At 32.3% G+C, this 23,576-nt stretch overlaps 1 protein-coding gene across 1 annotated transcript; it reads left to right on the plus strand.

Annotated features, from left to right (window-relative positions):
• Window positions 1–1,614: 1,614 nt before the first annotated feature.
• Window positions 1,615–11,714, plus strand: LOC115885948 (protein extra-macrochaetae-like). Its single transcript, XM_030904986.1, has 2 exons — window positions 1,615–2,138; window positions 11,059–11,714. Exons 1-2 carry the CDS (start codon window positions 1,767–1,769, stop codon window positions 11,101–11,103), a joined length of 417 nt encoding a protein of 138 aa, XP_030760846.1. The 5' UTR covers window positions 1,615–1,766; the 3' UTR covers window positions 11,104–11,714.
• Window positions 11,715–23,576: the final 11,862 nt, after the last annotated feature.

Raw genomic sequence — 23,576 nt, forward strand, 5'->3', positions numbered from 1 at the left:
GGCCTTTGGACGGCCTTGCTCTATTCAGTTATCGACTTACGTGTTGACAAGTTGATTAGGCAGGTTAATGAACTCCATGTCGCCTCTAGCATGTCGTTTTTTCAAAGATGGGTCCCATATAAACGCGGCCAGAAGTATTTTCAATACTAAAAAGAACACAACAAAATTAGTTTTTGTTGTGATTCAAAACAAAAAAAGAACTGAATACAAACTATTGTATCACATATTTTAATAACTATTATACAGGGTGGTCCGAACTGTATTTCGGAAACTTCGGCAGCATATTCTGCAAATAAAAATAAGTAGAATGTAGAATGTTCGGGAGGGGAGTTAATAAGTAAGTAAAAATAAGTAAAAAAAGCTCGTATAAATGTATGTCCTAAAATACTCAGTTTCGGAGATTCAGGGTGTAGAAGTTTCATTTTTTTTTCGATTTTTTCCAAATAATTTCTGAAGTAACGCCAATATTTGGATGAAAATTGGTGTCTGGGAGTTTTTTGACATGACGAATTTGATTTTGATATCAATATGACTCCTATTTGTAGGGGGCGCCACCTACATGTGTTTTAACTGTTTTGAAGAGTAATAACTTTTCGTTCGTACCTGTATAAGACTACTGAGTGAAAAAATATACATTTCCGTGACTTTTTACGTAAAAAATGTCTCTTCTCTAAAAAATAGTCAATACATGTCATTTTTGACAAAAAACAAAAACGTTGAATTTATTTAATTATTGACAAAAATAAAAACGTTGAGTAGATTAGTTATTTGTCTGAAATAATAAATTGTTTATATATAATTATGTTTAATTTGTGTCAATGATAACAGGTATTGATAATTTCGATTCCAAATATCTCGAGAATCATTACTTGTAGCGATTTTTACCAAGAGACCTTTTTTACGTAAAAAACGTTGTAAATGTATATTTTTTACTCAGTAGTTTTGTACAGGTACAGACGAAAAAGTTATTACTCTTCAAACCAGTTAAAAAATATATAGGTGGCGCCCTGCACAAGTAGGAGTCATATTGACATCAAAATCAAATATTTCATGTCAAAAAACTCCCAGACACAGTACTAATTTTTATTCAAATATTGACGTTACTTCTTAAATTATTTGGAAAAAAATCGAAACTTCTACACACTGTATCTCCGAAACTAAGTATTTTAGGACGTATATTTATACGAACTGTTTTACTTATTTTTATCTGCAGAATATGCTGCCAAAACAAGTTTGTGCTTTTTCAACATTTTAAAACAAAAAAAAATATGACATTAATTAAAATTCTAAACGAAATTATATTACCATAGAACCGCGTTTTGATTTGTAGGACTTTTGAGGAGGTGTATAGTGTAGAAGATTGTGGTAGAAGGATGGTAGAAATCTAAACTTATTATAGACTGATTGTACAAATTCAAAATAAAAGAACGCAGCTGCTGACATAAAATCACACCATTTGGCAACGCCGTCCCAAGCCAGCGCATCGCCAGGCGCCTAGACTTTCTCATTGGCGCCCAGCGCTTACCTGTTCGCTCCTCCCCACTTCCCTAAATCGCTCCCTGTGATTGGCCCGTTCGCTTCCCCCTTAACCAACTATAAAAGCCGATCTCTCCCCATATCTCCAACATTTCCCATCGCGACCTCGTAGCGACAACATCGTGTTTAATCGTTCACAACTGTTCTATCGTTGCGTAGCATTTCAAAGTGCGGTAGTGCGTTTGATTTCCTCTGGAATTTGTGCGTGATTCACCTTTATTCAAGTCATCATGAAGGCAGTAATAGCTCAAGTATGCGCCGAGACAGCTGTAGCCGCTGGCAGAGTCGCCAAATCCAAACAGAAAGACGTGGAAAACGAAGAAATCCAAATGTACCTTAGCAAGTTAAAGGATCTAGTACCTTTCATGCCGAAAAACAGAAAGCTTTCCAAACTGGAAGTGATCCAACACGTTATAGACTATATTTGTGATCTTCAGTGTGCGCTGGAGACGCATCCTGCCGTGGGGGCTTTTGATGCTCAATCGGTGCTGAGTCAGAAGAAATCGCAGGCGGCTGTGAGTCCCAGACAACCTTTGGGAGTGAGGCAGAGTCCGAACACCATCCTCAGTCCTTGTGAGGCTCCAATAGTACAAACATTAACGGTGAGTTTTGTACCTGAATATATTTTTTGTTTCTAAACCTGCCAGATGTTCAATACGGAAAAATATGCAATGTTTGATATTTTGACAATAATGATGTAAAATAAATCACTGTCATACATTGTCTTCCTCACATATTTAGATACTCTCTTTGAGATTGGATACATTGTTGGCTATGTGGGCCCAAGTTATCCCTGCTAATTTCCTAATTGGTCTTCTTCTAGGTCTCTTGGGTACCATGCTGTAATTTTTTTGGTCCATCTATTATCCGTCTTTCTTGTCTGGTGTCCTGCCTATTGCCACTTCAAGGTTCTCCACTTGGTTTGATTCTGTGGAAGACATCTATTACCTGGGTCTTTTGTCGTATCCACTGTATTCTTTTACGGTCTTTCTTAGTTATTCCCAGCATATTTCGTTCAATTGAGCGTTGTGCGACCTGAGTTTCCTTATAATGTCCGTTTTAAGTGTCCAGGTTTCGCATGCATGTCCAGGTCATGACAGTACACATTTGTCGAATACTTCCTTCTTCAGATAAAGTGGCATTCTATATTTCAACATGATTGGGTTTCTTCCATAAATACTCCATGCTAACTTAATTCTTCTGTTGATTTCTAGTAGTATAGAGATCCCGAGCTGTGTATTAGTTGTCCCAAATATATATATTCTTCTAATATTTCCAATGTTTTGTTATTTATTAGAATGTCTTTTCTGTCTACTTGTTCGTTGTACATTACTTTAGTTTTTGCTAAATTATAAACAAACAAAAATGCAGACAAAATTAGAAAAGGGACAATAATTTTTTTTTTCTTGACGCGTCGAAAATAAAGTTCTTAAAAAGAACGTACTTTGTGTTTAGGGAATTGCAAACTATTATATTTTAGACACCTACTGTATGGTAACGAAGAGTCTAGAAACACAAATTCTTTATCAGAACTTTTGTTTGTGTTAATTCAAGAAATTTCGTGTATTTTTGGACAATTTGATTTTCATTTTCTTCCAAACCTTTATTTTACAACATAACTAGGTGTATGCAGTGTATGCATTTCTTTATATACTCTGCTATATACATAGTTATGTACTAACTCTAATTATTGAGTGAGTTATGTATATTCAGTAAATACGAAAGAAATAAAACTAAGACCAACAAAATAATTACCTACTGTTTTCTTACAGTACTTTTGGGCAACTGCCTTGCATAGGTGTTAAAAAATAATGCTCATTACTTATTCTATTGTTGATTGGAGTTCAAGACAGCACAAATATGAACTCTACCTTTTGCACTCCCATAAAATAATAGTTTTTATAATTAATACCTTTATTATTCTATTTTCTATAGAAACCCCGAGAAAAACTCTTATACAATCACGAATTTGAACAAAATTTACTCACCTACTACATACCTACTTTGCCATAAGTAGGTGTGAATTGTTTTGAATGATTAACATATTTCAAATGGGCTTATTGATGCTAGTACGATTTTTAAAAAATGAAATGATTTAAAACTCAAAGTAAAACATAATTTGTCACGGTATGATTGACCTTAATTCCTGTCCTAAATATTTTTAGAACAAAGAACAACTCACGTATAACAAAAATAACAAAATACATCATGACCTAAGCAGGAAACACGAAAACACGAAGAACATTCGACTAAATAAATAATGGTGCCCAAACAAGACAGCCCAAACATTTAATTCCGTTTATATGAAACTTTCCCTTATATCACCAACCCGTATATAAACGTACGTACAGTTTATTACAATCAACACCATTATAAATAGGAAAAATTCAGGACGATATTGAAAGATCGTACCTCTCTCTCTACATTGCAGCTGCTCGGCTAGAAAACACGTGCAATATACAGCTGTGAGTCTGTCTGTCAATAGGTACTTACAGGCAAAGATGCGTTCGCTCGGAGATTTTATTTATGTAGCTTTCTTAAGAGTCCGTTTCGCTAGTCCGAAAAAGTAGCAAAATAAGCGTTCGGCATTTAACGTTTTATGTAAAACTGTCTAGGTATTTTTACACAAATGAGGAATGAAATTAAAGATAAAGAATTATACTATACCCGTATTGTAGCACATTTTTAGACAACTTCTTTATTTTTAAGATTTGGATGGTCAAACATCAACAAAATATTCATTATGTTTGGACTAAATTTTCTCGAAAATAATGCCATACTTTAAAATTCCGTTACAATACGGAAATAGATTGAAGTTTTGTGATTACGGTGATATATAATTTATATGGTTTTGTAACAAATTGCTCGCTATTTTATGGCAAATGCTGAAGCTCTGCAAACCTTAATCAAAGCACATGTGTTTGCAATTTTGGTTGTGGCTTAACACGACAGGATCGGGCTAAGCCTTAGGCAGATTTCTGAAATAAAATATACAGGGTGGTCCGAACTGTATTCCGGAAACTTCGCCAACATATTCTGCAGATAAAAATAAGTAAAAAAGTTCGTATAAATGTATGTCCTAAAATGCTTTGTTTCGTAGATGCAGGGTGTACAAGTTTCATTTTTATTTCGATTTTTTCGAAATAATTTCTGAAGTAACGTCAATATTTGGATGAAAATCGGTGTCTGGGAGTTTTTTGACATGAGAAATTTGATTTTGATGTCAATATGACTCCTACTAGTAGAGGGCGCCACCTACATATTTTTTAACTGGTTTGAAGAGTAATAACTTTTCTTCTGTACCTGTATAAAACTACTGAGTAAAAAAAAATACACATTTACGACGTTTTTTACGTGAAAAGAGTCTCTTGGTAAAAACCGCTACGAGTAATGGTTTTCGTGATATTTGGAATAGAAATTATCAATACCTGTCATTATTGACATAAATTAAACTTGTTGACTAAATAGTTATTAGAGTCAAATCATAAATTTGAAATGTTTTTGTGCCAAATGTTCAACAGAAACTATTTTTTGAAGAAAAATTTATAATTAATTTAAAAAAATAAAAATTTCCCAAATTTATTATTTGAGTGAAATAAATATCTAGTCAACGTGTTTATTTTTCGTCAATAATGACATGTATTTACTATTTCCGTTCTAAATATCTTAAGAACGGTTGCTCGTAGCGATTTTTACAAATGGATATTTTTTACGTAAAAAATCACAGAGATGTATATTTTTTGCTCGGTAGTTTTATACAGGTACGGACAAAAAGTTATTACGCTTCAAAACTGTTAAAACACACGTAGGTGGCGCCCTCTACTAGTAGGAGTCATGTTGACATCAAAATCAAATTTCTCATGTCAAAAAACTCCCAGACACCAATTTTCATCCAAATATTGACGTTACTTCAGAAATTATTTCGAAAAAATCGAAATAAAAATGAAACTTCTACACCCTGTATCTCCGAAACTAAGCATTTTAGGACATATATTTATACGAACTTTTTTACTTATTTTTATCTGTAGAATATACTGCCGAAGTTTCCTGAATACAGTTCGGACCACCCTGTATATTTCCTTCAGCCACACACCCGCTTACCCGACCCCTGAAAGCGACCCGAAAGTACAGCGTAATAGGTAGACTCTTAATAACTTTTATTTAAAACTATAACTGCAGCCCAATGTAGTGTATGTCTTTATTTAATAATATTAAACCTTTTAATGAATAAAAGTTTGCATCACTGTATATCAAAGATTAAATATTTTTAATTTGTCGTAATTTTACTTGGAATCATATTAAGTACATCTAAGAAATAGAGGTCAATACGTCACAAATGTTACATATTAATATTTAGTCTACATATAAATTAATTATTATTACAAAATTCCAGTAAGAGACATCAAAATGATGTCATTTTATTTTAGTCTGCTAATTTACTCGCAACATTTCACAGTAATAGTTTATTCAAATACTTATCATAAAATTTCCAAAAACCTTGATTAAGTTATTAATATGTGATACTGAAAATACAAAGACTATTAACTAATCCTAAATGAGAAATAAAAAACTGATTAAGTGTATAATAACCGTGTTTACATGTCCATTTTATCCATCTGACCGAACCGTTGTGTTAATCAAAATAAATAAATACAATGGAAGTCCGAAATTCTTTGAGTTTCATTAGTTTCTAATATTACAAATTCGAATTTAAGCTTCAACAGTTTTCTTAAAGCGAATTATTTAATATAAAACTTCTTTAAATGTTAACCAGAAACAAAGGATCAGATTTTTACATGAAAAAACAACACTCTAGAACTTTTAGACCTTTAATTTCTATCTTTCCTGTTTTTTTCTGTTTACTAACTAACTTAACAGAAGAGACATTCTGACAAATAACACAGCACTGGAAATAGTAGAAGAATATATACTATATACAGGGGGTGGTCCGAACTGTAGTCCGGAAACTTCGGCAGCATATTCTGCAGATAAATATAAGTAAAAAAGTTCTTATAGATGTATATCCTAAAATGCTTAGTTTTGGAAATACAGGGTGTAGAAGTTTCATTTTTATTTCGATTTTTTCCAAATAATTTCTGAAGCAACGTCAATATTTGGACGAAATTTGATGTCTGGGAGTTTTCTGACATGAGAAATTAGATTTTGACGTCAATATTACTCCTACTTGTAGAGGGCGCCACCTACATATTTTAACTGGTTTGAAGAGTAATAACTTTTCGTCCGTACCTGTATAACAGTTCTAAGTAAAAAATATACATTCACGACGTTTTTAACGTAAAAAAGGTCTCTTAATAAAAATCGCTACGAGTAATAGTTCCCGAGATATTTGAAATCCAAATGATCAATACCTGTCATCATTGACATAAATTAAACATGTTGACAAATAGTTATTAGTATCATTTCATTCAGATAACTATCTACTTAACATGTTTATTTTTTGTCAATAATGACATGTATTGACTATTTCCATTCTAAATATCTCGAGAAGGGTTGCTCATAACGATTTTTACTAAGAGACATTTCTTACGTAGAAAATTACGAAAATTTACATTTTTTCACTCAGTAGTTCTATACAGGTACGGACAAAAAGTTATTACTCTTCAAACCAGTTAAAACACATTTAGGTGGCGCCCTCTACAAAAATTAGTTATAATGACATAAAAATCAAATTTCTCATGTCAAAAAACTACCGGCGGACACCAATTTTCATTCGAATATTGATGTTACTTCAGAAATTATTTGGAAAAAATCGAAATAAAAATGAAACTTCTACACCCTGTATCTCCGACACTAAGCATTTTAGGACATACATTTATACGAACTTTTTTACTTATTTTTATCTGCAAAATATGTAACCGAAGTTTCCGGAATACATTTCGGACCACCCTGTATATATTTGGGACAGCTAAAATACACAGCTCGGGATCTCTACTACCAAAAATCGACAGAAGAATTAAGTTAACATGGAGTACTTATGAAAGAAACACAATCAAATTCAAATCTAGAATGGCACTTTATCTAAAGAAGGAAACATTCGACCAATGTGTACTACCAGTCATGACCCATGCATGCGAAACCTGGACACTTAAAATGGACATTATAAGGAAACTGCAGATCGCACAACGCTCAATGGAACGAAATATGCCGGGAATAACCAAGAAAGACCGTAAAAGAATAAAGTGGACACGACAAAAGACTCAGGCAATAGATATCATCCACAGTGTCAAATCCCCCAAGTGGCAAGAACACGACAAGAAGGACAAACAACAGATGGAGGAATTAAGTGACCTAGAAGAAGACCAGACCTGGGATGGGACAATGATATTAGGAAATTAGCTGGGATAACTTGGGCCCGCATAGCCCAACTATAGCCATCAATGGACCCAATATGTGAGGAAGGCTACACTATAATTGGAAATGGTTGAATAACCTGAAAATGAGATAATGATTTATTTCTGTCTTTGTTTTTATTTTCTGAACATTTAAATTATTTTAAAGATTTTTTGTTAACAAAATTATCTACTACCGTTGGTACTACCGTTGTTCAGAGCGATCGTACCGCCTTTCTATAAACGTACTATAAGGGTATTTGTATGGAACTCATTGAGAAGATTTAATTCAATTTTCAGTAGGAAATGGCTTGTTAAACACATATTTATTTTTCTTCTTCTATTTTTTTATTTGTTTATTATTGTTGTTGTCTGGTTAGAAAGCAGTCGTTTAAAATCGCAAAAACGTTATTCCCGGTTGGGTGCAGGTGTATACAGAGTGTCTGAAAGTTAACTTTTCCACAGTCAAATGAGTAACACCATCTGCTCTTATTTTTGTTATTAAATGTAAAGCTGCAAATTATATGACAGTGAAAACTACTACAAATATTTATTCTAATTTTATTGTTAATTGGCAATAACTATCACTTGAAGACCACAATTTGTTGGTGACTATAGGACAGTACTTAAGTCACGAAATTTTATGAAGAATTATAAACAAACCTGGCAATTTAAAAGGTTATCTCTAAATGTCAGAGAGATTTCGCAGAGCCATGATGTAAAATGATTCAGGGCATCAGCTTTAAGAATTTATTCAGAATTTTAATCTATATTGACTCATACTGAACCAAGAAGCAGGGAACAAGAAATGAAGTAAATACAGGGTGGTCCGTACTGTATTCCGGAAACTTGGCAGCATATTCTGCAGATAAAAATAAGTAAAATAGTTCGTATAAATTTACGTCCTAAATTGCTTAGTTTCGGAGATACAGGGTGTAGAAGTTTTATTTTTATTTCGATTTTGTCCAAATAATTTCTAAAGTAGAAAAATTTTTTCCTTGTGGGCACCCATAATACAAAGAGGGTTAGATAAGATATTACGCATGTAGTGGGCGGAGCTTAACAGAAAATTACTGCCCGAGTGACGTCATGCGCGCGGAGAACAGATTTGCGACCGCCAAGGATCTTATCTAACCCTTATTGTATCATGGTGGGCACCCAACAGCGAATTATACTGGAAATTTTTTGACGTTTATAATGACAGAATATCTTTTTGAGAGTCTGGTTTTTATTTGTTTATATGATAATTTTGATACATTTTAATTACAAAGCTGAGATGAGAGTTTGTAAACTGCTTTCATACTTTTGACTTCGATTTCCTAGTATTCGCGGGTGTCAACTGCTTAATCTTCTGGCGAATATTTTCTTTGCTTTCATGACCGAAGCGAAACATTTTTGCTTCTGCTGCCAAGCCGTGCCGCTTGGCAGCTTCAAAACTGAAATAGTTTTTAGGCATGGTACAAAGAAAACAAGGTATGATCGATAGCGGCTCCAATTTCGTTAAGTTTGCGCATACCACCTGTGACGTCATACGCCATACAAAAAAAATATTCATATTGTCCAATTGCCACTAATAAAAAAAGACATAAAATAGGGAAGAATTAGGACATAACCCCAAAAGTTATGTCAAATTATCGAACTTGACATTTGAAAAATTATTTTCACATTTATTATGTCATCTGTTTGACAATTTGAAATTGGCGCGCGGAGCTTGCCGACCAATGGTTTGGGTGTCACTTAGTTGGCATAGTAACTAAATAATCAATTCGACCAAAAATCGAAAAATATTTTTTAATTATTTGATTTTCAAACACAATTTGGTGTGGAATTTTCTTACCGAATACCACTAGAGGTCAAATTATTTCCGGACATTTTTTCTCGCTCATGAATATTTTTAGAAAATTATCCCTCGTCTTCGACTCAGGGTAATTTTCAAAATATTCATGAGCTCAAAAAAATTTCCGGAAATAATTTGACCTCTAGTGGTATTACTAGTGCAAATTGGTGTCTTTTGACTTGATGACTCCTATTTGTAGAGGGCGCCACATACATGTGTTTTAACTCTTTTGAAAAGTAATAACTTTTTGTCCGTACTTGTACAAAACTACTGAATGAAAAAATATACATTTCCGTTATTTTTTACGTAAAAACTGTCTCTTGGTTAAATTCGCTACGAGCAACCTTTCTCAAAATACTATTTAGAATGGAAGTAGTCAATACATGTCATTATTGACAAAAAAACATGTCGAGTAGATGGTTATTTAAATGAAACGAAAAATTTAGGAACTTAATCATAAATATAATCATAATTTTAAAAAATAAAAAAAAAATAAAATTTTAAATCATAAATTTTTCTTCGAAAAAAATGATGGTAAAACACAACGTTGTGGTTTTGACACAAAATCGTTTCAAATTTGTGATTTCAGTCTAATAACTATTTAATGGAGGGGAAAATTGAGGGCAAGCGGAGTATAGGTAGGAAGAAGCATTCATGGTTGAAAAACATCAGAGATTGGACGGGTATGGATGCACACTCGTTATTTCGAGCTGCCCAAGATCGTCAGATGTTCGCCGAGATTGTTGCCAACCTCCAATGAACAATGAAGACGGCACTCTGAGAAGAAGAAGAACTATTTAGTCAACATGTTTAGTTTATGTTAATGATGACAGGCATTGATAATTTCTATTCCAAATATCTCGAAAACCATTACTCGTAGCGATTTTTACCAAGAGACCTTTTTCGCGTAAAAAATGCCGTAAATGTATATTTTTTTACTCAGTAGTTTTATACAGGTACGGGCGAAGAGTTATTACTCTTCAAACCAATTAAAAATATATAGTTGGCGCTCTTTACAAGTAGGACTCATATTGACATCAAAATCAAATATTTCATTTATCAGGTAGCCCTCAGACTATTGGACGTACGAACTTACCCTGTATAAGCTTATATCAGTTCCGTTACAGCAGGCAGTACCAGGCTCGTCTATACGGCGCGGTACGTGAGTTTTTTTCAATGAATCCCATTGACTGACTTCTCGATATAACGGATCCTTTTTTCTCTGCGATTTTATTCTTGTATGAACATCTGGCATATCAAAAACGCACGTGCATCCTATCACACACGTGTCCCTTCAGTACACACTAACTAATAGTTTTTTTTTATTTTTTACAGACGACGGAAGCTCTAACACCATCAGACAGACCGAGGTCCAGCTAAATCCCGACAATGGAACATTGGAAATTCTAAGAAAAAAAACGTATGGTTTTTCGTTCCAGACCACCAAAATTTAATGTATATACATCTTCATAGACCATCGATATATTTAAGCCCGTGTTGGGCTTCTATATTTATCAAAAATCAAATGGGACTGACTGAACCTTATAAAAGATAATGAATATAATGACGTAGCGTGTGCATGATGCACACAGACAGAGGAAATGCTGACTTGTTGTTGTGGTTTGAGTTTTTCCTGTTAGATCACTGAATGATTTGATTGTTTACGTAATAATTACGGTACCTGTTCCGTTGCAATTTGTTATTTAAATAGATGTTTATTAGTTTTCAAAAAAAATTGTAATAAGAGTATTTCAAATTTAAATGTCTTATTTTTTACTTTATCATTACAGGGCATTATGATTGCTAACACCATACAATTTAAAAAAAAACATCTAAAGCTTTAACATTTTGTATAAAAAATTGCCCCAAAATAATGATAAAGTAAAAAATAGTATGTTAATATACAATAATGCCTATCGTGTGACAAAAGCATTTACTGTCAACACCTGGGCACTGTTGTCTTATTATGTAAAAATAACAATATTTTAAAATCAAACAATAGTTTGTTAATCATCAGGACATTAAAAGAAACAAAAATATTATTAGATTTTTTATGATTTAGTGACTATTTTACTGTGATTTTATTTTAGCTTAGGTTTAGTTAGGAGTATAGACGAAGACGATTTTTTTTGTACAAAATAATATATATAGTTATGATGAAAATAATGAGATGAGAATGTGGTACAACATCGTTGGATAGTACCGAAATATATAGATTTTTTTGTAAATGAAAATTGTAAATTTATTATTTGTTTTTTTCATGCTGAGACAGTTTTTTGTGTACATAAAATTTATGGTTTAAGACAAGATATGAGAGATGGCGCGATTTCTTTTTGTTAAACAGATTTCTTTTTTTCTATGTATAAACAAATCTTTATCGAATAAAAATATAGAGATGATTTTTTTGAAAATGGCTTTTGTTTTATTAATACCCTAATTACCAAAAACTTACATATTATGTGACATCCAATCAAAATTATCTATCATACTTCTATATTCTATGAATGTTATAGAGAGATGTTATAGATAGTAGTGGGAACTATCGAATGAATACTATCGAAACATTCGATAGTTGCAATTCATTCGAATAATTCGATAGTTAGTAAGAAAACATTCGTTGAAAACTATTCGAATAAAAATTATCGAATAGATCCGTCATCTGCCTTGAAATATTGTATTCTAGTAATTCGGCAGCAAAAACCATAGTGGCTTTGATACACCTTTTGTTAATTTAACAAAAATTAAAGGATATAGAGTAAGCACTCACACAAAATGGTAACTAGCTGTTATAGATTTGACAGATATGTTGAAATAACGTCAAACATATAACAGCCACCTAGATTTTATCATCTAATAAAGATCCACTCGACACTAAATCATAAAAATTAAAATATCAAGAAAATTTTTTGTTTGAGAGGTAGGCAACCTTAACGATATTTTGAAGAGACATAAATTCCCCACTTAATATTGGAATAATATACTAGGTGCTCTAATTAAAATAAAAAACTTGCTTTTAAAGGTGATCAATGTTAAATATTAATTTTGTCACACCCTGTATAACTTTTTGGAGCAAATTTTAATTTGAGACGCTTCCGGTATATCTATAATTGGTCTATAGTTGCGTACAGGGCCGGATCTACCTACGGGCTGTTTGGGCTGCAGCCCAGGGCCCCGAGGTTACAAGGGGCCCCCAGGCCCCGCGAAAAACAATAGACCCATAGGTGGGAACCGTTGAATCGTGAAATGGAAAAATTAAAATTCAGGTTAAAAGTTTAAGCCAGACAAGATGGCCTTGCCACTATGATGCTGTCAAAGCCTTAAAAAATAATTATGATGACATTATGAAAATTTTCAAAAGTTTCAGCGAAAATGAGGTTGAGAAAGTTGATTTCCGGAAAGAGGCACGAAATTTATTCAATAAAATGGCGAAACTCGAGACTGCAATTTTGATTATCTTTTGGGAAGAAGTTTTGGAGAGATTTCATTTAGTTAATAAAAAAATACAGAGCCCTGGTTTAGACATTTGTGAAGGCAACAAGTTAATTGTTTCTTTAAAAGACTTTGTGAGCAACATACGACATCAATCAGATCAAATGTTACAGGAATACGACGAAAAAGCTAAAAAATTAAGTACTAGTGTAATAATAGACTACAATTACATAAACAAGAGATGCATTATCCCAAAATTTTCAGATAAGTCTACAGGTGAATTCTCAGTATACGGCGCAGAAAGATTTAAAGAGACACGTTAAAAGTTGCGTTGGATAAGCTGATTATGGATTTAAATAAAAGGAGACAAGTCTATGAGACATATAGCAAGAAATTCAAATTTTTAATGGATTTGCAAGACAAAAATATCGAAAACATAGATTTGGAAATTACACTTCATATTATTGATTACAATCCCGATGACGTAGACGAGCATTTAGTGAATGAGTGCATTCAATTAAAATCATACTTACTCCAATCTATGTCTGAGTCTTACACCTCTTGCAGTGACATTTTTATGCTCATGTATGAAAATAAACTTATTAACGTGTTCCCTAACTGCTATACCATTTTAAAGATTTTTTTAACATTGCCAATCACTAGCTGTAAAGCAGAACGCTCCTTCTCCAAGATGTCCTATGTAGAAAATAAATATAGGACAACAATGTCTAACCATCGACTAAATAGTTTATCACTTCTTTCCATAAATTGTGATCTAACTAAAGACTTGGAATGTGATGACCAAATAACTGTCAATTTCTGTGACTACAACCTATCAATTTATTTTACTAATTCATAATAAGTAAATAAATAAAATTGTTTTATTGTTTTTTTATATTCTTATAAAATATCACTATTTCGGTTTCTCTCTCACCCAAAGTTTGCCTGGAAGAGATTGCTACCACAGCAATAAGGTCGCCTTTTGTACAACTAATACTTGCGTAGATTTAAGTAACATTTATGTTACTTAAATCCACATATCACAAATACCGAAGTCTAATACAAATACAGCAGAATAGGCAGAGAAAGAGAATTGCTCAATATAATAAAAATAAGAAAAACATTATACTTAGGGCATATATTAAGAAATGAAAAATACCACGTCTTACAATTGATAGGTAAGGGTAAGATTGAAGGAAAGAGAGGTCTCGGCAGGAAGAAACTATCTTGGTTGAGAAACATCAGAAACTGGACTCACCTAACTTTTGAAGAACTCATAAGGAAAGCACTAAATCATAAAAATTAAAATATCAAGAAAATTTTTTGTTTGAGAGGTAGGCAACCTTAACGATATTTTGAAGAGACATAAATTCACCATTTAATATTGGAATAATATACTAGGTGCTCTAATTAAAATAAAGACTTGCTTTTAAAGTGACCAATGTTAAATATTAATTTTGTCACACCCTGTATAACTTTTTGGAGCTGAAATTTTGTATTTGAGACGCATCCAGGTATACCTATAATTGGTCTATAGTTGCGTAGAATATTATAATATATACCGTATGATCGAAATAAAGAAGAGTATGAGCCAAGTAATGACAAATAATAATAAAGAATAATTTTTATTTGTTAGTGCTCATACAGCCAAATAAAATAAAATAAAAAATATAATATTTGCTCGTGCGCAGTACGATGAAGCTGGATAAAAGTTAACTTTAATTATTAAATTGTAATTTTACTATTTATAGTATATTTATTTATTCAATGTATACTATACAGGGTGGCGCCTCTCATACGCCGCGGAGGCTCAAAGGAGAACGACAGTTTGTATTGAAATGAAATTTTGTGAGCATATTTAGGTTAATTCGGAGCACTTTTTAAAAATATAGAAAGTTCTACAGGATGTCCCCCAAAAAAATTGTATTTTTTGTAATAGAACACCCTATATATTAACCGATTTTCGGATTCTGGGAGAACAATAAAGAAGAGTTTTATATAACTAATGTACTTTAAATCAAATTAAAACTTGATCCAAAAAGTTATACAGGATGATCAAAATACTATTAAGGTTTCCTACCCCTCAAACAAAGATTTTCCTAGATATTTTCATTTACATGCTTTGATCTGAGTAGATCTTTATTATTTGATAAAATCTCGGTCTGACGTTACTTCAACATAGCTGCCTAATTAATCCAACTTTAACAACTATAGTTATCATTTTGTGTCAGTTAAAAGAAAAAAAATTCTCATAAATTTGCCGGAAATGTAAACTTCAGAGAATCAGAGAGAATTGATACGATTCTATTACTTGGTAAATGCAGTGTGAATCATATCAATTAACAGAATCTCACTAAATGCTCCTGATTTTATCTAGTCTGTTTTTTTATGGGGATATGTTAAAGACAGTGTTTAAACAACTCGACTAGGGAATGCAATCCCGCAAATGCTGAGATTCCGCGGGATCGAAGTTACGGGATTTATCGTGCGGGATCCGCGGGATTGACACATTACTACTGGTTTACCGAATCGATCTCGATCAAGGTCAAACCCATTTGTTCCGGGCCGATGAGTCGACGCTCGTAACCCGGGGGACCCGTTACTGGTGGACAATTTCGTCAAATAAACTGCCGGACATAATTATCGGGACAAGCAAAATTTTAGGGTAAATTTAAAGTTGAATATCTCTTGAACTAAAAAAAATTTTGGGATGCGGTTTGGACCAGGTTTTAGATGCATCTATTGTGATTAAGATGCTATGTGGTTTTCGAAAATATATTTAGCGAATTCTCGTATACAGAGTGTTTTATAAGAGAGTGAAAATTTGGTCAAGAATCTTTTTTACCGCAAATTTACGAGTTTTAAAAAATCGAAATTTTTATCAAGTACAATCTGTATTGAAATTAGAAAAAACAATTTGATCGGTTTTTATTTTTTTTGTTTTAAGGAAAATTGACTTTTTTTCGAAAAATATGCATTTTTAGTGATACGTATGGTCCTAAGGGGTACAAAAAGCTTTGTACATTCTGCATATGCCAAAAAATTATTAATATAGAGTGTATCTAAAAGCAGATAACTAACACAACTTAAAAAAAAACTTCAACATCAGAATAATATTTTTATTTATAAAATAAGTAGATAAATTATAATAAAATTTAAGTTTATTTAATATTAAATATATTTTTTGAACACCCTGTATAAATCGGTCCAAATCTCTGTACAGCTAGTTTAAGATACACGCTATATCAATATATTGTGGGCCTATGCAAAATGTACAATGCCTTTTGTACCATTTAGGACCAAATGTATGACTATTGTTTACAGTCCCGCACTTTTGCGGATCCGCGGGATTGATTGCTTTAATCCCGCGGGTTTGCGGGATTGAGATTTTGGTGCGGGATTGCATTCCCTAAACTCGACCAACTATTTTGTCGACAACATGAGAGAAATTATTATAGGTGCTTTTCGATGTAGAACTCCACATGCCTGAAATGAAAAGATCTCTTTGAAAGGACAATCATTTTATGCAGTTTACAGGAAAGGAAGCATTTTGAGCATTTGATTTCATCTTAGCTAATTTTTGTCACGTAATTATAGGTTTATATCTAGTTTTAATTGTGTAATAACCTTAATTAAAGTATGTTTTAATTGTTTTAAACGTATATGTTTTTATTACCATGGAGTATTTTACTCTAAAATCTTTAATGTTTGTTAAATTAACAAAAGGTATATCCATGGTATATCACAGCCACCTAGATTTTTCCAAATAATAAAGATCTACTGACGCAAAATCATAAAAATTAAAATATCTAGGAAAATCTTTGTCTGAAGGTTAGGCAACCTTAATAATATTTTGATGATATATAAATTCCCCATTAAACACCGCAATAATATACTGGGTGTTTCGTTTAAAATAAAGGACTAACTTTCTTTTAAAAGTGACTAATGTTCCATATTAAATTTGTTTCACCCTGTATAACTTTTAGTTTTATTTACAATGGTTACTGTAATTAAATATCAGGCTATACAATGGTCAACTAAAATTTAGGTAGCTGTTATAAAATATGTCAAAATCCTTAGATTTTAGGTATATGCTTCTTTAATAAAACTCACCTTTATTTTTTTCCTAGAATCCGAAAATCAGTTAATATATAGGGTGTTCGATTAGAAAAAACACAACTTTGATGTGTAACTTTTTTGGGGACACCCTGTATAATTCTATATATTTTTATAAAATGCTTTTAGTTAACCTACATATGCTGCCAAAATTTCATTTCGATATAAACTACCGTTCTCCTTCGAGCTTCCGCGACATATGAGAGGCGCCATGCGCCACCCTGTATACTGCCCCTAAAAATATTTGCATTTATTTAAGACTCTGTATTTTTACACGTTTTAAATAAAATTAGAACGACACTAATCCACCGAAATTTAGTAGTACGAATACTAATATACTACTCAAATAAAAAAGTGTTACAAACAAAAAACCTTAATAATTATAATTGACAAGAACAAAGCTTATAGTGTGTGTCTGCGTGGTGTTAAAACCATAATTAGAACTGTATATTCTCTGGCCGAAACAACGTTTCGAATATTCTCACGTCAAGAAACAATTACCGAAAGCAAATAATAAAAAAAAACGATAATAGGTTAGCGGAGGATTTAATTATCGTTTCAAAAACAACGGACGCTCTTTGCGAGCAGTTCTACATTCTACCTATCTCTGCGCGACGGTAATTCCGTTCCCATGGCCATAGGTCGTGAGATTCGGAAAGCTTTACGTGAGAACGTTCGAAATTCCGAGAAACAGCTTTTTTCGGCTCCGTAAACACACGAACCACCGCTTACAAATGTACAATGTACGATAAATCGCAACTTTAACTGATATGTGACTAAAAATGAATAAAAGTAAAATTTTATTAATCAATCTACAGGGTGGTCTGAACTGTATTCCGAAAACTTCGGCAGCATATTGAAATAAGTAAAAAAGTTCGTATAAATACAGGGTCCGGCAATAGTGCGTCGGGCATCTGTACCTCCTAGAATAAAAAACTTGAGAATTTTGTTTAAGTGAAAACCTAAAGTATATATGAGGATGTGTTTCCGGAAAATATTTTAACTTCTATAGGGTGGCTCAAAAAAGTGTGAGTGGATCTGGATGATTTTTTTAAATGGAACACCCTGTATATTATCGCATTTTTGGCTTCCTTTTAGATCATTTTACATAATCCTAAGATATCAGTAAATGTTTTCCGAGCTGTGTGGGAACTTACATTGTCTTGGTGGAGGATCATTTCGATAGTTGCAGAAATATTAAAAAATAAATCGAAAATATATATTTTTCAACCCTTCTTAAAAAAATATTAAAATTACAAGAACTGTTCTGAAATCAAAACTATATTAGATATTTACTTTAGATGGTCTGTTCTTACTTTGCTATAAATATGGTAATCGTAAATCATACAGGATGTTCAATATTTTACGCCAAACTTTCAAAAATATAAAATAACTTTTCTTCGTTTTTTTTTAAATGGAACGCCCTGTATATTATTTTTTATTTGATGGAGAATTAAAAAATGGACATTTTTTGTATTTAAAGTATTTCAAATTTTTTAATAGTTTTCCGGATACACGCAGTATTATTTCATATAGCGCTTTCAATGGTAAAATACGAGAGAAAAATCATTGGGTGGCTTTGATAAAAATTTACTGTGGAAAATGCCCTATGAAATACAAAACCGGGAATATCTGGGAAACCGTTAAAAATTTTGAAATACTCTAAATGCAAAAAATGTTCATTTTTTATTTTTTTTTATACAGGGTGTTCCATTTAAAAAATAAAGAAAAATTATTTTATATTTTAGAAAGTTTGGCGTAGAATTTTAAACATCCTGTATGATTTACGATTTCCATATTTATAGCAAAGTAAGTACAGACAAAGTTTACAGAATAAAATATAAGTTCCGTCACTTGTGCCGGCGGCAGGTATCAAAAGCCGCTTCACGCACGTGTTTCCCAGTGTATTACTGGTGTGTGGACTTTGGACCCAGCATACACGGCGGATCACGTTCGGCGTATTACTCTGATTTTGGCGTCATTACAGAGTGGTCTCGCATGCATATGGAATTATTTTTCAAGTGGTTATTTAATTTTCATTGCAAAGTGTTACTGATCACATTAGCCTTAGTTAATTATTTATTAGTTTATCATAAAAAAGCATAATTATTTTATTATTTCTTAAAAATAATATTGAGTTTTTTCGCCACTGGAAAAAATTATTTAAAATATCTAATTAGAATTATTCAAGAACACTTTATTTTTTACACGAAAAATCTCTCAAAAGTGGCTTATCCCTGGTGTGTCTCAAAAAGTGGCTTGTCCCTATAACTTTTTATTTTTCTGATAAAAAACGAGATTTGTTAGTATATGACCTAAATTAGGATTGATTAACGTTTTCAATTTTTTCGGTCACTTCCGGTTTCGCCGAAAAATTACTACAACTTTTGAACTTTAAACTGCAACCTGGGCATTTTCTACTTTATTCGATAAAAAATGACACTCTGAATAGAATGACATATCATATGTCAACTTTTGGCATTCTAGCTTAAAAAATCTTTTAAAATTTCAATATTGAGTGTCATAGCTCTTTTAAAAAACAAAACTTTAATTAAGGAGTCCTGGGAAAAAATAGATTTGATCGTCTAATGTTTTCCATGTCTTGTCTTGGCCGGTTAAAAGATGTCCAAATGGTATTTTTAACCATATCTTAATTTTTTCTAATGGTAAGAGGGTGGCTCATTAGTATATTTGGAAAAAGTATTTTTTTACGAATAATTTCATGCCACACACTTGGTATTTCGAGTCAAATTGTCGTTATAAACCGCGTGTTACAGTTACAGTTTCAAATAAATCATATGTGAAACTGTTAAAAGCTGACATATGATATGTCTTTCTACTCAGAGTATCATTTTCTATCGAATAACGTAAAAAAATACCGAGGATACCATTTAAACATCAAAAGTTGTTGACATTTAATAGTTTCAGCTTTGAATTTTATAGTGTACGTAATTCGTGTTGGAAAACCATATTACGCACTCATGGAATACTGCACTCGTGCGTAATATTATTTTTTCCAAAACACTCGTTACGTAATATACTTTTACATTATTTACTGTTGATACTGTGTAGCTTTATTTTTTGTGTTTGTTTTTAAAATTTATTTTATTTTTGTTATATTTTTTTTATCTTGCCATGTCTAAATATTTATATGTAATAGACCAATAAACTGATAGTATATTTTTTCTTTTGTAGATTTACTATTAGGTATTTTTGAAATACCCCACGTTCCCCTGCACCTTGTCGCACATTGCGATCGGTAAAAATGCGGCTTCTATTTACCCCGGCTTCCACTCCTGTTTTCATCGAAATCTGGCGTATCGGACGAGGCGGCTTCTGGCTTTTGATACGCGATTTTCAAAGTGCCGATGCTAAGTGACCGAACTTATATTTTATTCTGTAAACTTTGGTACAGACGATCTAAAGTAAATATCTAATATAGTTTTGATTTCAAGACAGTTCTTGTATTATTAATTATTTTTTTAAGAAAGGCTGAAAAATATATAATTTTTATTTATTTTTTAATATCTCTGAAATTATCGAAATATATTTACTCATGTCTTAGGATTATGTAAAGTGATCTGAAAGGAAGCCAAAAATGCAATAATATACAGGGTGTTCCATTGAAAAAAATTCATCCCGATCCACTCACTTTTTTGAGCCACTCTATAGAAGTCAAAATATTTTCCTGAAATACATCCTAGTACATACGATTCCCAAGTTTTTTATTTTAGGAGCTACATATGCCCGACCCACTATTGCCGGACCCTGTATACGTCCTAAAATGCTTAGTTTCGGAGATGCAGAGTGTAGAAGTTTCATTTTTATTTTGATTTTTTCGAAATAATTTCTGAAGTAACGTCAATATTTGGATGAGAATTGGTGTGTGATAAGTTTTTATGCAGATAAAAATCGATTTTTTTTAAAGCCAATTAATTCAAATCAATCAATTCTATTCAAATTATACAGGGTGAGTTTTCTTCGATGTTCTCTATGAGGATCTCGGAAACTACTGGTGATAGAGAATTAAATGGGGAAAGAATGGCAGTTTTGTGGGGTCATAAATATGCGCCTTTGAAAAAGTTCATGGCTTACTAGATATTTCGAAAAAAACAAAATTTGGCTATTTTAAAAATTGTCCCTAGTACCATTATAATCTATTTGAGACAAAAAGGTTTTCAGATATAAAAGTTGTAGATAATCACATCCTTAATAAGACTGCGACCTCCGTTTTTTTTTCTAAAGCCTGTAATTCTTGACATATGACACAAACATATGTTTTTTTGTTAAATGGAAACCATAGTTGGCCATGACATCATAAAAAGCGCCATTTTTTAAGCTTTTCAGCGATATAAGCTATAATATGTTTTTTTTTCGAAATTACTGAGTTTTAGCCAATTCTTATCATTTTAAAACAATTTCACTTAGTTAGCCATGGCTAAACTGTCTGGCTAAACTGTATCTAAAAAAGTTAGCCAGCTCTACCATACCGAGTACTTAAAATCAGTGGCGTGTCGTATAGGGGGCCAGGGGGGGCGAACGCCCCCTCCCCCCCTGTGGGCTTAACGCCACTGGCGCCCTTTGAAAAAAAATAGAAAAACTAAATTTAACGCAAAAATAAACCTACCGTGCCCTTAGCTCTTCAAGATAAAAAAATGACGTATATATTTCTCACATTTTATTTTTGTTTTTTAATGTTTACTTAGATTTAATTATAATTTAAATCTCTAATGAAGTAGGCGTATACGTACGAAAGTTTTCATATGGGTTTGAAACTACGCTACCGCTAATTGTCTACATTGTCTATAAATAAAAATACAATGGCTAGACATAACCTTGCGCCGGCGCCGCCACAGAAGAAAATGAAAGCAGTCGCGATGGAAATAAATTCGGGGAATCACCGACCGAAATATAATCGATTATAATGAAGTGCCGAATAAAATTAATATATTGTCCAATCACTTGCAAAAGGTTAATATCAACTTCTGTACAGCTGCTCACATGATTACTGCGGTAATTAAAGATCTCAAATCATTAAGAAGTGAAAAATATTTTGAAAATTTTAAAAAACAGGCTACTATTTTGGCAAATAAATGCAATACATCAACATTATTTTCCACAAAAAGACAAAGAAGAATAATAAAAATTCATGATGAAATCCAGAATGATTACCTACATCAAAATTCTGAAGATAATTTCAAGATATCAGTGTTTTATCGTACTTTAGACATTTTAACTGGTACTCTAGAGGATCGGTTTGAAGACTTCCTTAATATATGCCAAAAATTTAATTGATTATTGGATATGGACGTCAATGATGACAATTTAAAATGTCTTATGGATATACAGATATTGTACCAAGCGGTTGTTAAACCTTCTTTAGTTGAGGAATATAAACATTTTTGCAGTTTATTAGAAGAAATTAATGCTGATGACAACAAACTTGCACCTGACGAATATTTATCATTTTTAATTTCCAATAACCTAGGGTCTTCATATCCATCTTTATGTGCATTACTGAGGATTTTTTACACCATAGCCACCAACAGTGCTTGTGCAGAACGATATTTCAGTAGATTAGGAAGAATTAATAATTACCAGAGGACAAGATTATTAAACCAATATAGAACCAATTATTTATCACTTTTCAGTATTGAAGCAGACACAGCCCAGGATCTAAAGATAGGCGAAATAATTGATTCTTTTAAATCGGTTAAAACAAGACGTTTGCATCTTTGAAATAACTGTTTTGTATACTAACTTTTTTAATAAACAAATTTATAATTAAAAAAAAGCTTTCATGTAGTCTTATTATTTAAAAAAAGTTTGTAATTTATTTGATCCTTTATTGATCATTGCGCCCCTTAAGATCTTCGCCCCCTCCGCCCTTTTATCCACGACACGCTACTGCTTAAAATTAAATTAATTTACAGTTTGCTGAAACTGCGCAGGGTGTTATTTTATTATAGAAGTATAAATACCATAGTGGCCCAAAAATTAAATTTTTAGCACCATCTTTTAGTGAGTGAGAAACAGTGGGTGGTATAATATAATAGGCGAAGGGTCCATTTAACATCAAATGGCATCAAATTAACATCATCGTCTGCTTGTTTGCCCGCATCAGTTCTTTAATAAAATCGATTTTTCTTCCAAAATATTAGATAATTGGCCGACCAACCTCAAGTTCTTTGCGCTTTATTTTATCACCTTGAATGAAATAAAGTAGGCCTGTATATTAGCATTGCTCTAGGGTACCTATAATATCTAAAAAAAACAAGGGCGCAGTTATAGAAGCTCGCACAGAGCGC

The sequence above is a fragment of the Sitophilus oryzae genome, unplaced genomic scaffold, assembly GCF_002938485.1.
Source record: "Sitophilus oryzae breed Bouriz unplaced genomic scaffold, Soryzae_2.0 scaffold_465_pilon_pilon, whole genome shotgun sequence".
Lineage (NCBI taxonomy): Eukaryota > Metazoa > Arthropoda > Insecta > Coleoptera > Curculionidae > Sitophilus > Sitophilus oryzae.

Coding starts and splice junctions, on each gene's coding strand:
- LOC115885948 (XM_030904986.1), top strand. CDS start 1,767: ATGAAGGCAGTAATAGCTCAAGTATGCGCCGAGACAGCTGTAGCCGCT. Junction 2,139..11,058: donor CAATAGTACAAACATTAACG/GTGAGTTTTGTA, acceptor TATTTTTTACAG/ACGACGGAAGCTCTAACACC.